Genomic DNA, 17,556 nt, shown 5'->3' on the forward strand with positions numbered 1-17,556 from the left:
CCCACTTTTTGATCCAACAGTTTTTGAGCATAATTTACATACAACAATATTTTGGTTTAAAATCCGGCCTTTATCATCAGCTGGTAAACCGAAATAAATCCAGACAGCGCTTTTAGTGTTGGGCTTTGATACTACCTGGCAATATCCTGGACAATCAGTAAGAGCATCCATAACAGAAATATTCTATAAAAGAATAATAATGAAATCAATATAAATTTTTTTTGACAAAAGTTTTCAGTCTTACTTTACAACTCAACAATTAACATAATCCATAATGTGACAAAATCTTTGCTATTATTATTATTATTTTTTTAAATTTTTTATTTAGTTTATAAAACATAATTTTGGGAAAAATAAACAGAAATGAAAAAAAAAGTACATACAATCAAAAATCTTCCAACGCACTATTTTAAAATAAGACTACATATTTTTTATAAGAAATTTAATTCAAGAAAATTTATTCTTTGATTTTTTAAAATTCCACAAAACCGCAATAGAAACTAACAATCTTTCAAATTCCAAAAATTCAAGCATTTTCTAATGCAAGTGTTTTGTTAAAATTTAAATACAAAAATAATATAATTTTATTATAAAAAAAATTGCAGCCTTTACTAGAAATATTTCGCCTTTACTAATAAATATTTCGCCATTATTAAAATTGCAGCCTTTACTAATTATTATATATTAACTAGAAAATATCAACAAAAAAAATTTAGAAAAAATAAAAATCAAATCCCTAGAATCAAAACAATTGTTTTCAAATGTGCTACTTAAAATACTAAAATATTACCTGAATATATTTTTAAAATGAATTTGAAGAATTCGATAAATTTCCACTATTTTCTAAAATTCAACAAAGCCTTAATAATAATTTTTTTTTAAAAATTTGCTAAAATTAAAGTAATTTTTTTATTTTAAGCCATTGTAAAAAAAAAGGTAAAATATATTATAAAAGTATTAAAATATTGTATTAAATTACAGCATTTTCTAGAATTCTTCATAACATAGATAAAAATGAATAAAGGATTTCAAATGGTTAAAATCAAAGCAATTTTTTCAAAAGACGCTATTTAATATTTAAATTCTAAACTTTTGTCAGCAAGGCATTTTTTCTTAAACACAAAATTTTTTAAACTATAAATTCCCGCAAATCATTGCTAAATTTCAAGCATTATTTTTAAATGAAGGCTATTTTAAATTTAAATACAAAAATATTATAATTTTAATACCGTTTTAAATAAAACTGCAGCATTTTCTAAAATTCTTCAAAGCATCGATAAAAATAAAAAGAATTTCAATCGCTAAAATCACGGCAGTTTTTTGCCATTTTAAATACTTAAATATTACTTAAATATATTTTTTTAAAAATTAAAACTGCGGAATTCTATAAATTCTCGCAAAACATCGATACATATGCATTTGATTTTCTAAAATTCAAAGAAACTCCAAGTGCTAAGTTTTTTAAAATTGCTAAAATTCAAGCATTATTTTTCAATAAAATTCTAGAATTCTTCAAAATTGCAGATAATAAAAATGTAAGAAATTTAAATCACTAAAATAGAAACGATTTTTTTTGAAAATGCTATTTCAAATTTAACTACTTAACCATTTCTATCTGAAATTTTTTTTTCAATTCAAATTGTGAAAATTTATAATTTCCACGAAACATCAACAGAAATGCATTTTGGGGGAATATTTCCGCATCGTGATCTGTCACGCCACTTCATTCGAAAAGGGGCGAAATGGATTTTAAGTTTTTCAAATTAAAAAATAATTAAATAGTAATAAATGATAAAATAAAATATACGAAGAGGTTTTGCCCGGGGGTTCAAATTCTTCTGTTACTTATTATTCAGCCACAGATTACGATACGAAAATCCCCATTTTTTCTAATCGAAAGTATTTTTTCTGTTCAGTAATAAATAAATAGAGATAATTTAATGCAAGACAAATAAAAAAAAACAATTTTTTATTTAAAATTGCTGAACTTTGAAACATTTCTCAAAACATCTATAGAAACGAAATTGCATGATTAAATATTTATTTATGCATAAAATATTTATTGAAAATAATAGATACATACCTTGTGATTATTTTTATTTCCTCTGTATTATTCGTTTTTCACAGGAGATCCAAAAGCAACATCGACAATCTCGGATATTTTTAAAATCAGAAGCACGCTATTTCAAAATGAAACCAAAATCAGTAACTAAGTATACCGTGGAGGGTTGATATAACGTGCGGGTGTTTGAAATCCGATATCGCCAATACCACGGATATGACGCATGCGCTTTAAAGTCAAATAATACCACAATATATTGTAGGAGAAATTTCTTGCTGCCGAGAGGAGGTACCGTAAATATTACGCTCAAGCCTTTCAGTTCTTCACCCCTAAATCAATCACGTGCCAATTTGGCAAAAAAATCATAATTTAGAATATTAGTTGAAAAACTAAACATCTCTTCTACTTAGTTTATTATTCACTGATAGATGGACTAGATGACAGCTGGGTATTTTTGATTAGTTCAGTTCAAACTGTGAAATCAGGCACTGAAAAGCAAAAAACTTTCTACACTTGTTGAAATATTTCAATAAAAATAACTGTATTTTTCTGATATTCTGAATTTTTAGTAAAATGAATTAGTTATGACGCTTGAGATTAAATAGCCCATTGTGCAGCTTTAGTGCAACATTAATATTAATTAAGTATTACTACTTCTACAATTTGAGATAAAGCTTATTTTTTACATTTTAATGATTACTTAAAACATAGTTTATTTAATATTGGTGAATTATGTTTTAAACATAGAATGAAATTATTTATTTATGGAATGTGGATGCATGTTGTAGGTTTTGTTTTTTTTATGATATGTTTTGCATTGCCTTTGGTCTTTTACGATGATGTTCATTGAAAAATCTTAAATTATATACTTGGAATGCTTAGAAAACAAATGTTTAAAATTTATCATCCTTGTCATTCATTTTAAAAGCAAAACGTTTAATGAAGATAAAAGTTTATTAATTTTTGTTGAGTGTTAAGACATGTAGAGAATTCATACATTGAAAAATACAAACAAACATACCATGCATTTAAAAAGATGTGTGCATTTCATTTATGTATATACAATTCTTCTAGAAATTCCATCAATTAACTTTAATGCAAATTATATGTTTATTTATAATTTAAAACTAATCAAATAGCATGTTATGCTTTATATTTTACAAAAAATTAATTCAGTAACTTCATCATTATGCAATTCATTATACATTTAGAAAGCAGAAACATGGCTGAAATAGTTATTTTCATAATCTTTTTTATTTTTATTTTATTAATCCCTTTGGTTATAGTCAAGCAATATTTTTTAGTAAACACTACATATTATTCTTACGGTTTGTATGCATGTAGAATATATTTGAAAAAGCCCACATTGGCTGGCTTTTTCATAAAAACCTGGGTTTATGCAATTCCTGTTAAGGAAACACAACAGAGTCTGTCATCAAGAATTTGATAAATCTTCTATCGCTTCACCTTGTTGGAACCTTGGTTTAATTAGTTAATGCTTTAAAGTAATGCCAAAATTATTTCACTTTTTCACTTCAGCTTATCTTAATGTTCTTGAGTCTAATTTCATCAGACAAGTGATTCTTACGCTAATTCGTAGAATTCTGCGAATCTCAAGACTAATCTAAAATGTAAATTTTGTTACGGATGAAAAATCTTTTTAATGAGACATTTATTTTGCCCTTATCTGCTTCCTCTTTTTTCATCATGCATTTAATAACGACTTTTTACGCAAATTTTTATTTGGCTATAATTAGATTGAATTAATATTTAATACATTATGGAAATTTCGAATTGCGCATTTTAATAAAGACTTTTTAATGCACTTGATACCATTGTAAATCCGTGTTCTGATCCTATTTTCCAGTTGCAGTGAATGAATTCGATTTTCTTATAAATTTTGAAATTCCAATATTATTACCACATGCAAAATTTGAATCGCACATTTGAGGCATCACTTTCTGACACGCTCAATTTGCATGGATACCAACATCAATCCGTGTGGTTTTTCGATCGTTTAAACGGCTATTGTTACTATGAATTTTCTTAATGTTTTTAAAAATAAGTATTTTTTTACCATTATTATTACAACATGCAAAATTCAATTTTTGCATTTGATAGTCACTTTTTGACACAATGATGCCAATGTTTTTCTGATTTACTTTTTTTCACAGTTATTGCTACTGATATTCATACGGTTTTTTAAATCCATATATATTTTCATACAATATTATTTAGAAACGCGAAATTCGAAATGCACATTTAAATTAATTTAAATAATTATAATGTATTTTATTGAATATATGTCCCGCAGTGGACTGATCGTTAAGACACAGTTCCCAGCAGATCACCGAAGTCAAGCATCACTGGCTGCGGTCAGTGTGCGGGTGGGTGACCACATGGATCAGTCTGTGTAGGGACTAAGAGTATGCGGTATTGGTCCTTGTTAAACTGTTCTACCATAAAGTGCTCATCTTCTCGTGCAGGTTGTCAGGCTACCGAAGCGGGGGCACCATCCCCTCTGTAGAGGATCAAAATTGTGATGGCATGTCTTCGGAGCATCATCAGGGATGTTTCCCAGACTGTCGCCAATAGCCCATTGTGCAGCTTTAGTGCAACGTAAATGAACTACAACAGCAACAAATTAAATATAATAAAATTTAATAAAATGCACATTTAAATAAAATCCTTGTATTGTGATATAAATATTTCCAATAATGATACAAATAGTTGCTACCGAATATTCACTATTTGACATAATAATTCTATGTTTTGTTTCTTACAATCGATTTTCTGTCAGTTATTGCTACTGATTTTTACATATTTTTAAATACTCAATATTTTTAGTGTGATATTATTTATTACAACACTTGATTCTTGAAATGTACATTTAATTAACCCCTTTTTGTTGTGTCAAATTCATGTGATTTCATCATAAATACACATGGTTTTATCATCAATCTTTTTCAATTATTGCCATAAATTCATGATTTTTTAAATGTCTTTTTTTAATGCGGTGATGACTGCTAAAGTGCAAAAAAGAAGCAATGTGTAAAATGTAAAAAAATAAAATATAATATAAATTTTTTAGATATGTAATTATTAATATTAGATATTAATAAAAATTAATTAGATAAGAATTTTTCTTTTTCTCTTTTTAAACTTTGTAAATGTTAATGACAGAATGGCAGTTTTTTAAATGACAGCTTTTTAAATATCTTCTATGTGTATAGATCTTTTTTAAATACCTATTTTTAAAATAAATAGATTAAAATAAATAAATTAAAATAATATATTAAAATAAATGGAATCTATTTTAAATACAGTACAGAACCCGTTATCCGGAAATCAGTAAACCGGAAAACCAAAAAACCGGAACGAAATTCGATAAATTTTCCCACCATTTTTTTTAAAAAAATGTTTTTTTCCTCATAAGATTTTAGGATTTTTATTTCTTTTTTGAAAGATTTTTACCTTACCATCATTTTGGAAATAATCATTAGTGTATTACTTAATCGTTTTTTCTTCTTTTTAAGATTATTTCCAAATATTTTTTTTAGTTGGGTTTAACAATAAAAAGAACGGCTTTTTGTAGCGATTCAGAAAACCGGAAAAATCAGTTATCCGGAATAGCGATGGTCCCGATCGTTCCGGATAATCGGTTCCCTACTGTATCTTCTATGTATATGAAAAGAGAAAAAAACACTTATACAGGGCTGCCAACTTTCTCCGCCTTTTTAAAAATTTTATTCTAGCGGTAGCTAAGTTAATTTAAGGCATTATTCTTTATTCATTTAAACTTATTTTCCACACCACTTGATATAAATGATTTAAAAGTTCATATGTAATGCCACTTTGCTCCAGCTCTTTCGTGGTGAGGCTTTTAAAATGTTAGGAAAATGGCTTTGTTTTTTTGAGTTTTTTTCAAATCTATTTTGTCATATCTATTTTGTTATTAGTTTGTTGCGAATCTTAAGAATGGGCATCTGTTTTCACTGCTCAAAAAGTGGAGTTTTTTCACCTTAATTTTTTAAGCTAATGAACTTTTTCAAATAACAAGTATATCTTTTTGCTTCAGTTTCTTGAAATTTTTATTCATTTCATGGCAAAGGTTTAGTCTTAATTGAAATAAGATCTAATGAAACAAGTAAAAATTAAAATTTTAGTATGCATGTGAAAATTGTTATTTCAAGTATCAAAGTGTAAATTACTTTGAAAAAGTTTTTTTGTTTTCAAAAGGCTGATGAAATTGGAAATTTAGCAAATTTCAAAATTAAGAACAGCTTGAGGGAGGTGGTAATTAATCAGAATGTTCTAATGTTAACATACATTTCATTAGACTCATTCCCTTTGATATTAAAAAATTTAAAAAAAAGGTCTTATTGCTGCGGTATTTCTGTTAAATTTTTTGTGAAAAAGTACAAAATTGCTAAAAAGGACTAAAATTATAATTTCAATTTTTTTTGAGCCAAAACTATAACAAGAATCCTTTTTTATAGACAAAATTAAAAAAAAAGAAATCACAACTTTTTGATTTTTAAGTTGAAAAGTATAATATTTCACATTATGGGGAAAAAATTAATGCGTGAAAATTTTTTTTTATGACCAAAAACAAAAAACACTATCTTGATTTTTTTTCCCCTGTATTGAAAATATGATTAGCATAAAGTGAAAAAATTATGAACCAGGAACATTGCTATTGTACTATAAAACCACTTATTTTTTTAATGATCAAAAACAAAAAACACTATTTTGAATTGTTTTATGTTGAAAGTTATGTTGCTGTTGACTTGTGAAAAAATTGACACATTGAAACTTGTTACTTTACTGTAAAAAATTTCTTGAAATTTGCAGAAAAATTTCCAAAAAATAATTTTGATGCAATCTTTTAAAGACTTCTATCTGTATTTCTGGCATTTTAATAGTTTTATTACATAGTACTCACTGCCACCTTTTCAGTGACACTAAAATTAAGAAAATTGGCTCTTAAATAAAAAAATATAGGCATTAAGAACATATGAGCCACCTTCTCTAGTAATGCTTCAAAATGGTCCCCATATCATTGTTTTGGTTTAAAAAATGTGAAATTTTTTTGCTGTTGTCTTTCTTTTAGTATGTATTTTTTCACAAAGCATTCCATAAAAAATCTGCAACATGACTGATAAGGCTATTGGATAATTTTACATCAAATCAGCCATTGGCCATCAACTTAATGTGACCTGGTAACCTTTTTTTTCCTTTTTGTTTTTCATCCAGTTAATTCTTCTAAATTTCGTTTATATGCCATAAACTTTTCCAACATTATTTTGTTTATTTTTTTTTTTTTTAAAAATATGATTTTTTTTTAACCTTTGCTTTGTACAGCATAGTCATATCTAGCTTTTCTCCCCTCAAACTGTGCATTCTATCTAATCAAGTTAGATTACAAGATTATGGCCAATTAAAAAAGTATTTATTATTGTGCTATTTATTTGTAACAAAAACACATATTACAAATCTTAGTCATAAAAAATTTCTTGTCCTTTGTCTGCATTGCTGAAATCAATACTTTTCCAATAGGTGATCCACTAATAATATACCAGAAATTGTTATAGAATAATATTAAGCAATGTTAACAATGTAATAAACAGAATTACTATTATTTTATTTAACTTCTACCTTAAGCTTTAATTGAGATATAGTTAAGTAAGAGTCATAAATTTTATTTTTCAGATTTAAGTAAGATCAACTACACATATTTTCTTTGGTGTTTATCTTATCAACTTAATGTATATTGTTTGATTTTTTACTGGTTTGAATTTTGTATTTTTATAATTCCTTTAATTTCTAGCATTTGAAACAAAAACCGGCATGCCTTTCGGAACAGTTAATTTGCTCCATGGTGTTCCTGAAGGTGAAACCCCCATAACATGCACTGCTGGAGTATCTACCTTCATTGTTGAGTTTGGAACACTTAGTCATTTAACTGGTGATCCTATTTTTGAAAAAGTTGCCGTGAATGCTTTGAATGCTCTATGGAAAAGGAGATCTCCAATGGGATTGGTGAGCTTATTATACATTTTATTACCTTTCTATCATTACAGTTAAAATTTTATTGACTTTCTTAGGACCTTTTATAGAGTCTAGTTTTAACTACAAAATGTTTAGTGTAAATATCCAAACTAACCTCATGCAGAAACTTTTTTACATACCTTTGCTCGTTATCAAAATGTTGAAGTTTTGGTGATTTATTATTTTCATGATGATAATTATAAAACTATCCCTATGACAACAGTTCTGCTATGACAACAGTTCTACATCTTTTTAATCTTAGTAATGTTAGTAAAAATCACAAAATTCGTTAGTTCAAACTTCTATTGTTAACTAATTATTTACAGATTCAGTCTTACTGGCAGGATTAGTTGCTTCAAACTTTTAGGGAATTTAATCATTTTGTGTAAAAAAAACCTCAATGTTTATTATCAAATTTTTATGGTGATTAATTCAGGGGTGTGATGCCACAATTGGCATACACATATTTATTTTCTATCTTTTAAAATATCTTTCATTACTTAAGCTGATTTTTTTATTAATGGAATTATTTTTAAAATAAATCAAAAACTTAATCTTTTAAACGAACATAAAATATTTATTTCTTCTCTTCTAGATTAATGTAACGGATACTTTTTTTTATTTCATTACTAATGCAGACTTATATATTCACTGTTGCCTTTAATCGAAAACAAAAAAATCTATTTATAACTTTTTATTCTAAATTTCCAACGGCTAAATGTTTTGGTTGCATGGTTGTAATAATTCACATAAATTTGTTGGCGACTCGTGATCGCCAAGGTATTATTTTAACTCTATATTGATATGCTGGTTGGCCTTGTTTTGGCTATGCTATATTTTAATAAATCGCCAATTTTGGATCTCCTACCCATGCTTCTGTGTCCGTTGAGAACAAATTACATGTACTTTTTAATTTGGCTTTTGACTAGGCAGGTTGTGGGGGATTCGTCTCCCCTGGCCTGACCTATTTTAATATTATTATGCAAAATTGATTCAACTGAAATTCTTATGGATAATATATTTTTATATTTTGTAACTCGAGCTCTGCAAATATACTACTAAATAAAAGCCCTTTTTTTATTAATTCTAATCCGGCTCAACTATTGTTTTCATCATCCCCTGATTTCTGCATTAATCTTCAGTTTATCAATATCTCCAACTACTCCTCACCACCTGAATATTCCATCATCACTGAAAATACATCCCAATATAAATGACCCACTGAATCATTCTTTTTCTCCATAAGGGATTTATCTATACTTTTCAGCAAAAGCAGTAACAAATATTTTAGGGGTATTTTGTAGTTTCACAATTATTAATTCATCTCTTAACTTGATTTTAAAAATTATAGATTCCAATCAACAATACAGTAATCATATAAATTTTTTTTGGCATCATATATTAAATTAAATTCATAAAAAAATGTTGAGCAGCATATTCAGTGCATTTTCGTTTCAAGATTTAAAATCCTACTGAAAAATTATTTGGTAAAAAAAAATCTTGAATTTGATTGCAAATTTTAATTAAATATTGGTATTAGAAAATAATTAATACTAGTTTTTTTTTAAATGTGATAGTAGTTAAAAAATTTGTCTATATTTAGATCACTAACCATTATGAGTCAGTGTTTCATTTATAAAACTAGTTTTACTTGAATTTGCTAAAACTTTTTGTCCTAAACAAAGTAATTCTGAAATTAAAAATAATACACAGTAAAATCTGCCTTTATTATACTTAAGGTCAGTTCTATCAGTTATTAATATTATATTTGCTGGCTTTAATTGCATTTATATCAATTAAAAATATCAAGTGATACTGATAATTTTTGTTAAAATAGCTCTGGAGTTTTACTCAACACTTACTCAAATTTGAATAACTTTTAAAAACGAATTTTTTTCTTTTAAAAAAATTTCAAACTGGCTGTCCGATACATAGCATTTTGTATTACATCTCTAACATCCCTGTTGTTTGCTTTTTTTTTCATCTCTTACTTAGCAGCTTGATCCACCTTTACTACCAATAAAGCATTGCGATAAATAAAAACTTATTTATGCTAATTTATTTCTTTTATGGCAACATCACTGTGATCTCCAAGTGATGGACTCTTTATTCCACGTTTAACTACATCATTAGTTTCTAATTATATTATCTTATTCTAATTATCAATCAGTTATTCATCCAATTGGGCCTTCCTACCACTGTTATTGTATCTTTAATTAAGTATCATTAAAAGTAAGTTCTTAACATATTAAAGTTATTGTTTGTCATGGCCGAGGTTTAACTGTGTAGTAGTTAATTATAGTTAAACTTTTGTTTTTGTATTGTAGTTAAACTTTTTATTGTGTTCTACAATATGATGGTAATTTTTTCTGTTACAATATGAAAACATCTCATACTTTTTTTATTTATGTAAGGTAGGCAACCATATTAACGTTCAAGATGGAAAATGGACAGCCTTAGATTCAGGTATCGGTGGAGGTGTTGACTCTTATTTTGAATACTTGGTTAAAGGAGCTATCTTGTTTCAAGAACCTAAGTACTTAAAAATGTTTCGTGGTGAGTGGTTTATACTTTTAAGCAAAATTTGCAAAAGTTTTTTCCTAAATCATGTTTTATCGCTTCTTTATGCTATCAATAATAGTTCGAAGATTTAACTTAAATATTATAAAATCCACTGAGTCATTTGTCATGATTTTAGTTATAAATTTCTCAAAACTGTATGTTTAAAAATAAATACATTTTTAAATAAACATTAATATAATCAGAAGGCATTTTATAAGATACTATAAAATAATTCATAGAATTATTACATTATTTATTGTTCTAAAAGTTGTGGTTTAGGTCCAATATAGATACCTAAAGTTTGCCTCCTCTCCCAAGGTGAGCTTTTGCTACCAACTTAAATTTACTGAAGGGTAAAAGGTAAAACTTAAACATTACTATCTAGGCAAGTTAAGCATCGTTTCCTATGTATTTTTTGACTCTGATTGTGAATGAGATCAAAATCTAATCAATAGAATGATTAGTTCAAAAGTTTTAGGGGAAATACTAGGTATAAAGCTAATAAATTTAGATTATGCCTATTTTTGTTTGTCTGAAATGCCTATGTAAACAAATGAAGTCATTAGTTTGGTATTGTTTTAAACTGAATTGAATGAAACTGAAATAAAGGTAATAGGCTTAATAGTTCAAAAGGTTAAAGTTTTTATGCATGAAAAGTGCAAATTTATACTGTCTACCTATGTGTCTGATATTACTACTATGAAATACCAATCAAGTAAACTTGACCTTCAAGATAGATCATTTAAGCATTTCACCCTCTCATTAGTTTTAGAGAATGATTTGCATATTTTTCTTTTACTTTTTTTTCTTCATACCTGCAGCAGAAGAAAAAGGGAGAAGAAATCATCCTTCTGACGATCCTTATAAGAGACTAGTCGTAGGGTGATAGCGGGTGGGGAATCTGTCAATGGTTTCTTTGGTTGAAAGGGAGAAGCGTCTGTTATACTATTGTTACATTCTTGCCATCTGTTTTTCACCTGCATTGTTGGTAATTTTTTAAATTATTATTGATTGTAAATTATAAAAATCAATAGCTGCAAAATATAAAAAGATGAAGAGTAATAATGAAATTTTGAAGAATCAATTCAACAAAATAGAATTTTCAATCTCAAGTAGTAAAAAAAAAACACTGGATAGGCCACCCCATCAGTAATGCCCCAACATATCTCTGCAAAATAATGATACTAAAATAACGAAATTTACTTGTCAGAATAAAAATGTATAAAAAAAAGTAGAATTGCAAATGCCATTAAATCTGAAATGCCAAAGACCTAAAAAAATCGATAAATGACAATGCCTTACTTCAGAATCAGCACAAATAGAACATTTTTTAAAAGTAATACCCTAGAACTTGACATAATATCGTATTTAAAATATCTAAATTATCAAAAACAAGTAACCGTTTACAAATAGTCATTTCTGAAATCTGAAATTCGAGTGTTTTAATAAAATTATGCCATATGTAATTAAAAATATCTACAAAAATGAGAAATGTAAAAATATGTTTTAAAAAATGTCAAAAAATAATGTGGATTTACCATGGAATCGTAGCGAATCTAGCAGTTCAATATGTGATAACTGAAATTTGTATCAACTGAAATTGAAATCACGTATTGTAATTACATCATATTCAAAACATCATAATGTGAAAAGCCGCGTGAAAATAATTTTAAAAAAAACTGTGCAAAAAAATAGAAGGGTTTGTGCACCCTACAATCCCCTTCTAGAATTAACTGTGCATTGATGATTTTATATATTATTGATGATGGTATGTTTTTATTGGTGGTGTTAAATAAATTTTGTTTAAAGTGGGAATTTTATTTAGTTTGAAATATTAATCATATTTCTTACATTTAATAACTTAAAATCCATACTTATTTAAATATCATATGAGCCTGCAGAAATAAATGCTAAAAAGATTTTAGTTTCATACGAGACTTATTAAGTAAATTTTTCAAGTATATATTAATTTAATTCTTTATTATTTTTCTATTACATCTTTTATTAAAATTTAATAATGCCTTTTTTTTCAGGCTCTCTTGTATCTAAAATAATAAAATAAATTAAGGGTCTGTGCATGTTTCTCTTAGAACTCCTGAACCACTTACACTTTAGTACTACTCCTGATACTTGGATAGCAACGGCAAAGAACAAATTTAGCCCCCTGATCTTGAAATTCATTCAAAATTTGCAACTAATTTGTTCCGTAGAGTTGTTTGAGAAATAGAATTTTCTCATTGGTTAGGCATTAGCCTTTGTTTTGAATTAAATTATCAATGTTTGCTAGTTTATACCTCTATTTTTGGTAAAAATTATTTTATTGCTCTTATTTTATATTCATTAGGTCAGGTAAAGTAATTGATAAAATTGAACATGAATGATGCTTAGTTTTGTTAATTAGCACTGTTGGTATTTCATGTTCAGTTTTAATATGTACCAAATCCATTAATACAGTGTATTAATATTAGTGTATTTGCTACCTATTTAAACAGAATTGATATGGCACTGTTTTAATATAAATATTGGAGAAGTACATTTTTACAGTTCCTCTTAAAGAATAAGTATTGGAAAAAATTGCTTGAAATTGAAACAGATTTTGATTATCATGAGTTGGTCTCGAGCAGCAGCAATATGCTAAATACTGTTAATCGTTATTGTGATGGAATAAAGTTCTTAAAAGGTGTTATGTTTATAGGCACTTGCATGTGCTTGTTAGGCACTATTGGTATTATGGTGATTAGTGCAGTTTTAATAGGTATCAAATCCATTAATACAGGTATTATGCTAGTATATTTGGGAACTATTAAAACTGCATTAATACGGTACTGTTTTAATATAAATATTGGAGAAGTACATTTTTACAGCTCCTCTTAAAGGATAAGTATTGAAAAAAATTGCTTGAAATGGGAACACATTTTGATAAGCATGAGTTGGCCATGAACAGCAACAGTATGTTAAATACTGAATACAGTTGATCGTTATTGTGATTGAATATACTTCTAAAAAGGTGTTAGGCATATTCTAATAACAAAGCCACCTGAAGGGCAAAAATTTATAATAGGTAAGTTTTTTTTAATTGTATCAGTATAGAGACTTAGATAAAATAAAAAACTTTTAACAGAATCTCTACTTAAAAGCTCTCTGTAAGTGATTTAGTGACTCTTTTAACTAATTTAAACTTTTTTATATACCAAGCAGTATGCCAAATACTGAATACAGTTAATCGTTATTTTGATGAGGTGAAATTCTAAAAACGTGTTTTGCTTATTCTAATAACATAAAGCCACCTTGAAGGGCAACAATTAATAATAACTGAACTTTATTAATTCTGTCTGTTTACAAACTTGATGAAACAAAAACATTCTGTGAACACAAAATCTCTGCAAAAAAAAAAAAAAAAAAAAAAAAAAAAAAAAAAAANAAAAAAAAAAATAAATAAAAAAAAAAATAAATAAATAAATAAATAAACTTTCTGCAAACAATTTATTGACTCTTATCACTACTTTCAACTATTATTTTTTTTAAGATTTAAACTAGTGTTATTAACTTGCCAAATTTTCTGTTTTTGTATCCAATTTTTCTAAAACTGACAGTGGTGTAAATTATAGAAATTTTGACCATTTAATTATATATATACATAATATTTATTATGCTGGATGATGCAAAAATCAGTTTACTTTTTAAAAACTTTTAAACTATTTACAATAGAAAGATGTGGTTTGCACTGAAATGCTCAGAAACACGAGGGATTTTTTTAACTATGAAAAAAATATTTATACTAGTTACATTTTTGACTGAAATATGGCATTGCAGTTAATTTACTGTCTTACAAAATTATATTACAATCTATTTTGAACAATAAAAGTTTTTTTCACATTATAGCTATTCAATGTGTTTCCCATCATTAAGAATTACAACCGCTAGATGATGGAAGACACTCTGCACAGTGTTAAATAGCATTTCAGAGGGTATATTACACATATAGCTTCTTTTAACTGGGCCAAAGACATTTGCCGTTCTCTATGTACCCGTTACTTTAAATAGCCTCACAACCAAAAGTCACAAGGTGTAAGATCTAAAGTCCTTGAGGGTTTTTGTGAGGAAAACATCAACTGAGTAGATGATTTTCAAACGTCGACCTCAGAAGTATCTTGGCAGGAGTTGTTATGTGTGGAGACACTCCATCTTGCATAAATATTATTGAATGGAGTGCTTGCCTTTCTTGTAGATAAGGGATGACTTTATTTTTGAAGATCGCTTCATATCATATATCTGTGACAGAAACTGTTCTAAATGTGTCCCCATACAGTTCCTTAAAGAAAAAAAAGGACCAATGATGAATGATGTGGTAAAACCGCACTAAACTGTAACCTTTACGATATGAAGCAAAATTTTTCGCGAGCAATGTTCAGGCATTTATATATATTATGCATATCTGTCTGTATATATCCTTTGTATATTACTTTTAAATTTGTGTATGATTTCATTCAGTTCTGATTTATATACTTCCTCCCTGTGCAAAGCCATTCAGTTGTATGATATAAAATGTTAATTTATTTGCCCAAAAACCTAATTTTGAAAGCACTATTCTGTTCTAAGTATAAAGACTATTGGTTCCAATCTACTACAAAATGTAAATTTATTTGCTCAAAAACACATTTTTCCTGCTCCAAAACAATTATGCTGCTGTTCCACCCCTGTACTTCGGAACTTTTACTTGTTTTATATTTTTTGGTGTCATTCGATGTGGTGTAAAAAATGCATAGGAAACAATGCCTCAGTTGTCTAGATAGTAAAGTTTTTCCTTTCAACCCCACTCTCCCTTGTTAATTCATGAGGGAGGCTTACAATCATCAAGGGACTAATCGCATCTTTCCATATTGGGCAAGCTTTTCCCTAATTATTTCTGTTTTGGGTTTACTTTTGTGACTTGGAACTGGCTTAATAATTAAAAAGAATGTTTTTTTTTAGAATATGAAAAGCTTATTTCCAAATTCATGAAACGAGATGATTGGTACTTCTGGGTTAGCATGAACAGTGGCCAGATTACCTTGCCCACCTTTCAATCATTAGAGGCTTTCTGGCCTGGACTTTTGGTATAGTTTTGATAAAAAAGTTTTTCCTCTTGCCAAGAATATTATTTTGATTATGCTTGTACTGAATGTTTGATTTATTTTTCAGACTTTAGTTGGTGATATTGAACAAGCTGTGAAGACCCTGTATAATTATCATCAAATATGGAAACAGTATGGATTTACACCTGAAATATATGATGTTGCACACAGTCATGCTAAACGAGAAAATTATCCTCTTAGACCAGGTTTTAATCATAAATCATATGAATGCAGTATATTTACAGTCATATTTACTACTTATTTTAAGTTTTTATCTCTATATGTTATGCAAAGTAATTTGAGAAAGACTGCTATTTTTATATATTTGTAATTTATACAGCATTACTAATAGAATATGTTTGAACACATAATCTAATGCAAAACTGCCAAGACCAAAGATATTTGTACCTGTAAACTTGATTGAAAGCCTTACAAAGGTAGTATGTCTGGCCAGCCATAGTCTTGATCGGATTATATCCAGTATTCGAAAACATTAGTATCTTCTTTGGAGGAAATAACGCTTTTTGTTAATTTTCTAAAAGAAGGTGCAAAGCTGAATTGTTTAAAATGTCTTTAAATTTTTTATTTATATATTTTATTTTTTAAATAGCAATTATAGTTATTTATATTAACTATTTAAATCATAAGTAGCTAAATTATTATGAACCCAATTTTCCAGAACTTGTTTTTATTTATTTTGCAAATTATATGGTCTAATAAAATTCACAAAGACATAATTACCAACTCTCGGACTTTTTTGCTAGTTCTCCCTCTAACTTGATTTTTCACGCGTTCCTCCTACTTTGTAATACTTTTAAAGTTATTTTTACCAATTTTTAAATAATTTCCTGAATTTTTTTTTATGCTTAAATAATCATTTTTATCTATTAAATGTTTGCTAAAAATCCAAATATGCTTACATTGAAGATATGAATAAGCTACTTTGTTTAAGCACTTAAATGAAAACATAAGCCTGAAACGAAGCACCGTTTGACATTTTTTAATTATACAAATTTTCAGTTCTATTTTTAGACAAAGGGCAAAGATGATTGTAATAAATCTGGTAATTTCTGCATAAATGAGTTCTTTCTGTGTTTTAAATTTTTAAGAAAAGTTAAAAATTCTGCTTTTTTTTGTTTTAAGTCCTACCTTTTCTTATCTACAAAAACAGGATTTTATCAATGACCACAATCCATTTGGAAAATCATTGTGCTGATGAGCATCTCTGACAGAATTTGCTTATAATCTTCATTTTTGTGTATGGATTTTGTTTTTTCTAGATATCTAATATTTCCTCGAATTTTAGAATTGTCTTGTTAATTTTATTGTTCTTTATTTAACTATTTATTGTTTTAATTTTATTAATATGGTAGACTTTTGTTTATGTTAAAGGATACTTACTAAAATACCGAATAAGCCAACCTTTGCCCCTCTTGTCATTTTAGGTATAAGGTTCTATACATACGTTTTTATAAGGCTAACACATAAATGATTAAATAAGCACTTAAATTGAATCAAATTATGAAAAGTCGAAAACATTCCACTCTTTCAGTAAGTTATTTTTTGAACTACAGAGCAAAAAAAAAAAAAAAAANAAAAAAAAAAAAAAAAAAAAAAAAAAAAAAAAAAAAAAAAAAAAAAAAAAACAATTGCTGTTTTTCTTGTGTTAAAAAAAATATCCATTTCTCATTTATGCAAATCATAAGTTTCTAAAAGCAGAATTGGCCACAATTAACGTTTAATGCATATACCTCTTACATTAACAGC

At 27.2% G+C, this 17,556-nt stretch overlaps 1 protein-coding gene across 1 annotated transcript in view; it reads left to right on the plus strand.

Annotated features, from left to right (window-relative positions):
* The window catches only part of LOC107456646 (ER degradation-enhancing alpha-mannosidase-like protein 2), a 46,938-nt gene that overhangs the window by 19,308 nt on the left and 10,074 nt on the right, over positions 1–17,556 (plus strand). The window contains exons 4-7 of the mRNA XM_016074557.4: positions 7,893–8,104; positions 10,528–10,669; positions 15,647–15,771; positions 15,857–15,995. Coding sequence (XP_015930043.1) covers positions 7,893–8,104; positions 10,528–10,669; positions 15,647–15,771; positions 15,857–15,995 — 618 coding nt within the window. The remainder of the gene's footprint in view (positions 1–7,892; positions 8,105–10,527; positions 10,670–15,646; positions 15,772–15,856; positions 15,996–17,556) is intronic.

The sequence above is a fragment of the Parasteatoda tepidariorum genome, chromosome X1 (genome assembly GCF_043381705.1).
Source record: "Parasteatoda tepidariorum isolate YZ-2023 chromosome X1, CAS_Ptep_4.0, whole genome shotgun sequence".
In the NCBI taxonomy this organism is placed as follows: domain Eukaryota; kingdom Metazoa; phylum Arthropoda; class Arachnida; order Araneae; family Theridiidae; genus Parasteatoda; species Parasteatoda tepidariorum.